This window comes from Andrographis paniculata, unplaced genomic scaffold (assembly GCF_009805555.1).
Source record: "Andrographis paniculata isolate CXL003 unplaced genomic scaffold, ASM980555v1 Contig77END, whole genome shotgun sequence".
Classification (NCBI taxonomy): domain Eukaryota; kingdom Viridiplantae; phylum Streptophyta; class Magnoliopsida; order Lamiales; family Acanthaceae; genus Andrographis; species Andrographis paniculata.
In genome coordinates, this window is record NW_026137614.1 from 2,538,698 (window position 1) to 2,547,572 (window position 8,875).

The 8,875-nt window shown below is 28.7% G+C and overlaps 1 protein-coding gene and 1 long non-coding RNA gene across 2 annotated transcripts; both read right to left on the reverse strand.

The window, feature by feature from the left end:
- Positions 1-2,202: 2,202 nt before the first annotated feature.
- On the reverse strand, positions 2,203-4,137 carry LOC127239402 (uncharacterized). The gene is made up of 3 exons (XR_007836120.1): positions 4,042-4,137; positions 3,551-3,611; positions 2,203-2,368 (listed from the first exon to the last, which is right to left on the reverse strand). It is a non-coding gene; the product is annotated as an uncharacterized LOC127239402 (long non-coding RNA).
- Positions 4,138-7,540: 3,403 nt separating this feature from the next.
- Positions 7,541-8,523, reverse strand: LOC127239397 (chitinase 2-like). Its single transcript, XM_051257518.1, has one exon. The coding sequence runs from the start codon at positions 8,513-8,515 to the stop codon at positions 7,610-7,612; it is 906 nt and encodes a 301-aa protein (XP_051113475.1). The 5' UTR covers positions 8,516-8,523; the 3' UTR covers positions 7,541-7,609.
- Positions 8,524-8,875: the final 352 nt, after the last annotated feature.

The window sequence follows — 8,875 nt, forward strand, 5'->3', positions numbered from 1 at the left end:
CGATTTCAATTCGCATTCTATCAAAAATCTTGGAGATTTTTGTCATCTCGTCTGAAAGTAATTTTTATTTCATTGATATATTCTGTGTATTTATTGTGATGATTCTTTCTTATTTTAGTCGAGATTAGATTTGTATAGATAAGATTAGAATAAGGAGAGAATTTGATTAATCGAGTGTCGACTGAAAAACTCTGAACTTTTCTTCAAATACCATTCAATCTATGATCTATAATTTTACATGGTTCACATGTATTTTGTGTTCTTAATTTGTCATTGCATTTTTGTCTTTGTTCTATCTTGAATTGAATTGACATTTAGCTTCGGCTGATCTGACTGATTTCTTGGAATCATAGTCTGTTTTTTTGTTGGGGATTTTAAGGATTTTTATTATTCTATTCATTTCTTTTCCTTTGGAGTATCAAATCAAGGTAATTATGTATTCAATTAAGATTTTATACAACTTTGTTGCACTTTAAATTTTAAATTTTGGTGTATTTAATTAAGACTTTGAAAACTATTTGAAAGTACTCAATCAATTTTTTTTTTACATATCTTTGAAAAAGTTATTTAAAATTTTGAAATATTTAACTATTTTAAAAGTTTATGTAGTTTATTGGATTCTTATTGAAAATTATGAATACGTGAAGTTGTAAAAAATATCTGTTTATTTTTATTTTATTTTTATTAGGGATTACAATGGATCAGGTAGACTCGATTTGTACCCGTTATTTGATTTCGGGTCGGATATAGGTCGGATTTTTAATATTTTCTTAGGGTTAGATTGGATACAAAGTTTAATAGTAGATTTTATCCGACCCGATCTAGACCCGATTAATTAAAATAATAAAATATTATTGGTGGTGGCCGCGGCGGCAGGCGGCATGGCTTAATATTTATATTTATTATGTAATTCTTTAATTTATTTTTCTAAAATAAATAAATATTTTTGTGGGTAGGTCGGATTTGTGTTTGAATTAAATTTGCATGTGTTGAAATTTTTTAAAATATGACGGATCTGGTAGGTTTAGCGAGTACATCCCGAGTAGGGTCCGGATATATTTGGATCCGGACACAATCAAGTTCAGGTAAAATTTTGAGTCTAGTAATATACACTCGTGTGAATCTCGGATCCAACTATACGGACCCGTTACCTACCCATGGCCATCCCTATTTTTTTTTTTATGTAGAAAAATATATAAATAATATTTACAAAATTATACTATTTTCATTCGGCTTAAGGATTTCATTTACTTTTTGCGTGTTATATTTGAATATTAATTATTATATGAAAAGTAGTACAAATTAAGGAAAATGAAAAAAAAAATATTTATATAAGTGTCTTATAATACTATTATAATGATATTTGTGCAAAAAAATTATACAAGTATAAAAATATTTTTAATGTTAAATACAATCACACAAAAGGTAAATGAGACCCTTAAAGCCGAACGAAGGGAGTATAAATTAAAAAATTAATATATTTAATAATAATATACTAATAATTATAAAATAAAAAATATTAATATATAGAACAAACCAAACTCTATAATTCTATGAAATTTATATAAATAAATAAACAATTCAACATAATCTATCAAAATTTATCTAAATCAATCAAACTCTGCACCACTTTGTGAATTTTTTAAATTGACGTAAATTTATAATTTCTAATATCCCCAAAAATCTAATAAAATTTTAAATGAATACCCCTTTAATTTATAATAGTATTATATTTGTAAATTGTAACATAAAATAAAAGTATTTTAAATATTATATTAATTAATTCTGTTATAGAATAATGACGTATATGTTTGAAAGATTTGCTTTTGGATTTACAATTCAAATATATATATATATATATATCTCTAAATATCAAATCAAACTTTATTTATTTATTATATTATATTGAAATTTAATTTTAAATTCATAATATACATAATAAATATTTATATCACTTTAACAACCATTTTAATTATTTTACTATTAAAAATCAAAATTTAACAACAAACATGTGTTTGTTTGAGGATATGGATTTTGAGTTGGGATTTGAATACTAAAATTCTGAATTAGAATAATTGTATTGTAACATCCCCAGTTGGCTCGTACTGGAAATGCTACCGCCACACTGCATCATGAGGTCGTCACCTCCTACTTCGGGCCCCACAATACAGTGTTAAGGCTAAATTAACCATAAAAGCGCATTATTAGATATACCAAAATCTGATTTATAAATATTTACAAAACACACCCCTTAACAAGAGGTTTTTCCGGTTAAAAATTTATATATAATACAATATACGTAAGTTCACTCACTCAGCTCATCTTTCTATGTCTCGAGACGTCCCCTTCTCAGATGTGCCATGCATACCTGAAACAAATATTTTCTTAAAAGCAGTCCAGAATTAAATCCATTTTAAGAACTAACATGAAATATGTCATTTCACACCTTTTTAAAATAAAGTCTAATTCCCGCAATCATAAAATATGTGTCATGCCATGCCAATAGTGAAATGATGCAATACAGATATCAAACTCGACAACAATGCACACTCACATATATATATATCCGCCAAAGTGAGCAGCCGGAATAACCTCGGCTCCATAATCATAGGCTCACTACATCTGTCTAAGTGAGCAACCGGAATACCCTCGGCCCCGTAATAACAAGCTCACTAGACCATCATCAATAAATAGCCGGAAAATCCTCGGCTCAAGGAAGGACCTGATAAACCCATAATAATATAACAGTCATCCGGTCACTTCCATATACTCACCATACCACTCCCACAATCAATACATGGATAGGCGAACGTTGTCGCCATTAACCACAAGACGCTCCATAGTCTGTGATAGTGAAGATAGGACCCCCACTGACTAGCCCTATCCCGTGTAATGTAGTAGAATCCGTGCAACCTGGAATCACCCAAGGGAAACCTGGAAACTCTACTCCTCCTCGCACGCCCTAACGGGATCACGTTTGGAGTTTGGTATATGATCCTAAACTACCGGTAGACCTCACTAGTGATCACTCCAATGAGTGGAACAACACCGAACACGAATGATTAGACCAAATACGTCTCAACTACAATGGGTCTAATCCTTGAATGACCGTGCGACTAAGTCACCCAGTTGTCCGACTACTATCGTCCACTATCGCCAAAGTGTTACGGTACATCGGGGTCGAATATCCTAACCCCAGATGATGCCCTCACCTAGCACTACCGCACATGGCGACTAAACGATAGATCCATAAAACACATCCGATAAACCGTGCAATATGTGTGCAACATGCCAAATAAGTGAATTTACCGAAAAGGGCTAGTGAGACAGCTCACCTATCTTCATTTTCATAAATTCACCAATGCGATCAAATACGTATATCAAATATCATAAACCGTGAAGTCTCCCACATGCATACGCACACACATATATATAAATATATAGATGCAACAAAATGATTTACATAATATCACATTAACATATTAATCAAAATCGCATGCAACATGCATACCTAATTTCTTAAAATTAGATTTAATTCCCTACTGCTTACCTCTTATCGACACTCCCTAGCTCCCGCAATTTCACTCAAATCTCTTCCAACGTACACCTGCCTATTATTTACTCAAATCAGCTAAGCTATATACTTATACATAGGAGCTACCTGCTTATTCAAAAGCTAATTTCTATAGTTAGCTCGTTGGGTTTCAAACTTTTATATTTAGTAGACTACGATATTCTAGCTATAAAACTCTTATACCTCATAATATTTATATCGCCCGATTATTAAATAAAAATACTTAAAGATATGAATAAACAGGCAGGTGCAATACACTGCCGTTTTCAATTCTGCTCGGATCGATACGAAATTCTCATAATATAATACTAGGACTACGAATAGGCTATTAGCTAAAGAAATTCGTCGATTAAATAGCCAAATAACTAGTTATAAATTTTTGAAGAATTTCTAATTTAATATTCTCAATATCGAAATTTATATTAAAATTCATAATTAAATTTTACGTATAACAAATAATACAATACCGAAGTCGAAAGTGAAGTCGAACGGCTAAATCATTTTCTTTCTTTCTTTTCTTCTTTCTCCTTCGCATTCTTCTGCTTTGGTCGTTCGCAGGTAAGTTTGGTTTGGTATATAAAATTATATTATTATTATATATATTATATTATATTATATTATTATTATTAACGTTATTATTATCATTATTATTATTATTATTATTATTATTATATCTTCGTCATCATCCATCCTTATCATTATTATTATTATAATATTATTATATATATTATATTTTATATCTATTTTTATCGATATTTATTCATTTAACAGCCTTTTAAATCACAATCAATATATAAAATATGAATAAAATTTATTTCAAAATATTAATTTCTAGATTCCAAAATATTATAAAAATATTTATTTGCTATAATAATATTATTTTATACACTTCAAAATCGGGGTATTACATATATGATGTGGTATAAATAGGTATTGATGTGATATTTGAATGTAAAATTGATTTTTAATATAAAAAAGAAAAATAGGTGTTTGATTTGATATTTTTGGGGAAAAATAATTTGATGAATGTGCGTTTTTTTGGAGATTTGGATTTTGAGTCGAGATTTAAATAGTAAAATTTTTTAATTGAAATAGTTGTATGATGCGAAATAAATAGGTGTTGATGTGATGTTTTGAATGTAAAAATAATTTTTAATATAATATAAAAAATAAAAAATAGGTATATAATTTGATATTTTTGAACAAAAAAATTAATGAATAGCAGAATTTAGGGAGAATCCCAAACAAACACACCCTAAGAATATTTTAGAAAGTACTCCCTTGGTCCCACCAAATTATTCCACGTTTCCTTTTTTAATCGTTGCACGAAATTAGTCCACTTTCCTATTATAGTAATAATTAATAACTAATACTTCAAATAAAAAAAACTTAACTATCTTTTATTAACTTACTAATATCTTTAATTTTATTATTTATTAATTGTAAATTCAATGTTGGGCTAAAATTTTGAATAATAAAATAAAAATAAATATATATTATATAAATAAATATTTAATTAATTTTAAAATTAAATTTTAATGTAATATATAATAAAAATTTGATGTTTGATTTGAAAATTTATGACTGAAAAATTAATTAAAAATGAGATTTGATATTGATTTTTTTTTTCAAAAAAAATAAAAAATACTCCCTACGTCCCGCATTGGATGTTTGGGTCACCGTAGACACGGAAATTTAGGATAAGTATAATTAATAGATAATTAAGAATGTACAGTGAAAATAATTATCCTATAATATAAATAATTATAAATGAAGATTAATATAACTAATTACTTTAATTAAAATTTAAAAAAAAATAAATTTAAAAGTTTAAAATCATATTAAAGTGTGTAATCATTTTCCAAGAAAGTAAATAAACATGAGACATGAGACCGACAGAAATGACAATGTGGACATGATACGTGGGATGGAAGAAGTAGAACTTATTTATAATGCAAAATTATTAACTTATTTTTAATTTCGGTATTTGACGTAAAATATTATATTCTAATACCGTGTATACAATTCAGTTATAGATGGTTTGAGATAGTTTACCAAAAATATCAAAATATATTGTATACCGTACCAAATTTTTTAATTTATTAAAAAAAGATATTGATATTGTATCAAATACTCAGTATATACAAAAATACCAATTTTTTTAAGTATCTATATATACTGAAAATATCTTATTATATATCGTTATCATACAAAAAAAGTCATATTGTATCGAAATTTTGAAAAATTTTCGGTATTTTTTTTACGAGTATGCATATATTTTCGTAATTCAGTATTTTTTATACGCAAATTTTGTATACCAAAATATTTGTACGGAACGGTAAAATATCATACCAAAAAATTTGTACCGTAAGTATGCGATGTGATATTAAATTTGGTATGTCATAACGAATTATCTCTAATAACAATAAAATTCGAAAAATTTTATATATTGTTTATATACTTTTTTTATTACATTTTTTATTGTATAAATTACATGTAAGTTATTATTATTATTTTTTTTATATCTAAATGCATATATTGATTTACAATAAATACAATTATTATTTTTTAAAAATAATATCAGTAAATAAAAAATTCAATATTAAAAATTAAAATAAAAAAATTTTAACTTTTAATTTAACATTTTATCAAATAAAAAATATTTATTATAACACTTTGTTACATCTATTAATTAAACTAATTAACTACTTAATACAATATTTCTTAAACTACGTGTAAAAAAAAAAAAAACTGAACTAAGAATTATTTGCTAGAAAATTCATCATTTTTTTTTGGACAAAATAATCCACAAAAAAATAAAATAAAATAAAATAAAGGAATATAAGGAAGTACTTCTTTCGTTCGGCTCTAAAGGTTTTATTTATATTTTGCGTTATTATATTTAACATTAAAATATTTTTATATTTGTATAATTTTTTTGCCCAAATGTCATTATAATAGTATTATAAGACAAGTACTTTTGCCATTTTTTCTTAATTTGTATTACTTTTTCATATAATAATAAATATTCAAAGATCAACACGAAAAAAGTAAATAAGACCCTTAGAGCCGGACGGATGTAGTATAAGATATTATACTCCATCTGTTTCGTGGCGTAACATTTGGTTTCCGAAAAAATCAATCATTTAACATAAATATTAGTATTATTTTTTATATTACCAACATAATTTTTCATATTAACATAAAAAAAAATCCATTAAAAAATACAAAGTTTATAAAAAAAATATAAAAAATTATTTTTTATATTAAATTGTTAATTTTATTTAGTACTATTTATTTTTTTATCACTATATTTAATATTAAAAATATATATTTGTATAATTTACTTTACAAATATCATTTATTATATTTATATTATAAAAGATTAATAAAATTTTATTTATTATTTTTTTATTTTTTGTCTTAATCTGAACTATAAATTAATATAATAATTAATATTAATATACCTTCTAAGGTAAGTAGTATATATATTACGAGGATGGTTACGGTGTTGATAACTATGTTGATTTTTCACATCAGCAAACATTATATATACAAACAACACACATTAGTATTACATACAACACAAGCTATGTATAATAAAAGTATGTGTTATTTTTTAATATTAGCAAGTGTGCTGCATACAAGTATACCATGTACTAAAACCAACTATTGTGTGTGCTGTACGAGATTATAACATGTGCTGTTAGTTAAAGTATTGTATTTGTATTATATTAATATATACAATTTGATATTTATAGTAATATTGTATGTTGTTAACACTCATGTGTGTTTAGTTAATATATTGTATTTGTATTATATTAATATATATATTGTATTGTTTGTAGTAATATTATATATTGTCTAATAGCACGTACAGTATCAGCAGTGTAGCTGCCGTCATATATTATATATTCTTTTGATATAAGAATATATTAAAATAATATTTAATAGAAATCATTTTAAAATATTTATTCCTATTTTATAATATGACCAAACTCTCCTCATCCTCCATCACCATTCATTCATTCATTATCAAAGCCTGGCCAAGAAGTCCTGAGACTGTCTTTCAAATTTGAACTTACCCTTCTTAGAGTCATCCGCAGACCATATAAATATCCCATTAAGCTTCCCCTCATCACTCAACGTCCTGCACGCATTGAAAAACCCTTTCTCCGGCGACAGCCCGCCGGAGCCGTCGGTGCCGAAGCTCGCCAGAATGTCGCCGCCGTCGTACTTCTTCCTCTGCCTCTCGAAATGCCCGAGGAACTGCCCGACCGTCGTGCCCTTCGGATAAGCGTAGAATTGGAAGTTAACGTAGTCGAAAAGTCGACCGTATCGCCGCCACAGTGCCAAATAATACGGCTCGACGGAATCGTCGTCGTACGGCGCAATCGACGCGAACGCGACGACCCGACTCTGTTTTAGTTCAAACACAACTCTGCCGATGCATTCCGCGAACGTGTCCGGGTCTGCTTTGAAGTGTTCGTAGTCGATGTCGATGCCGTCGAGGCCGTACTTTCGGGCGATCGAGGTTATCGAACGAATCGCGTTGGCGACCCATGTGTCGATCGAGTCGGGATCGAAGAAGACGAATTTGTCGTTTATCGTATCGCCTCCGAGGGACATGGCTACCCTGACATTCCGATTCCGAGATTTGATCGAAGAAACGTCGGAAGGGCTGAGGTTGTCCGAATCCCAGTAGACGCGGAAATCGCCGTTAGTAGGGGTCGGTTTTGCCGAGTTGGTGTAATCGATTGCGAACGATAGAATGAAGTGGAAATCGATTCGTCGATCGACGGGTACGTCGGAGAATTTTACGTTTTTGCCCTCGGCTCCGATGTATTCTCGGAAGAGCTTCGGAGGAGCTGCGGCGACGGCGGCCGGCGCCGGAAAAATCAGCAGCAGCATGAGGAAAAATTTGAAGTTTGATGAATCCATGTATAGCTTAGGATTATTACATATGAGTGAGGTTGAGGTAGGAATGTTTAAGTACATGTAAGGAGATTCCACTGCAAGAATGTGTCAGAATTAGAATGATACTGATTTGATTGGATCAATATTTTAATTAAGATATTTAATGATGAGAAGATTCTGTTTGTTTTAGTGACTTGAAGATTCTGTTTGTTTTAATTAATTTGTTGAAGATTCTGTTTGTTTTAATTAATTTGTCCGCCGGACTGTGTTGTCTGATCTAACTATGCTTTTGTAAGTATACTTTTATCAGAAAACGATCGTCGACCTGTTTTCTTGTTGTCTGTATATTTTTGGGGCTGGCCTTCACGTGCATTGCCAAACAGA

Bases quoted from the DNA above. Each gene is read 5' to 3' on its own strand.
- LOC127239397 (XM_051257518.1), bottom strand. From the start codon at position 8,515: ATGGATTCATCAAACTTCAAATTTTTCCTCATGCTGCTGCTGATTTTT.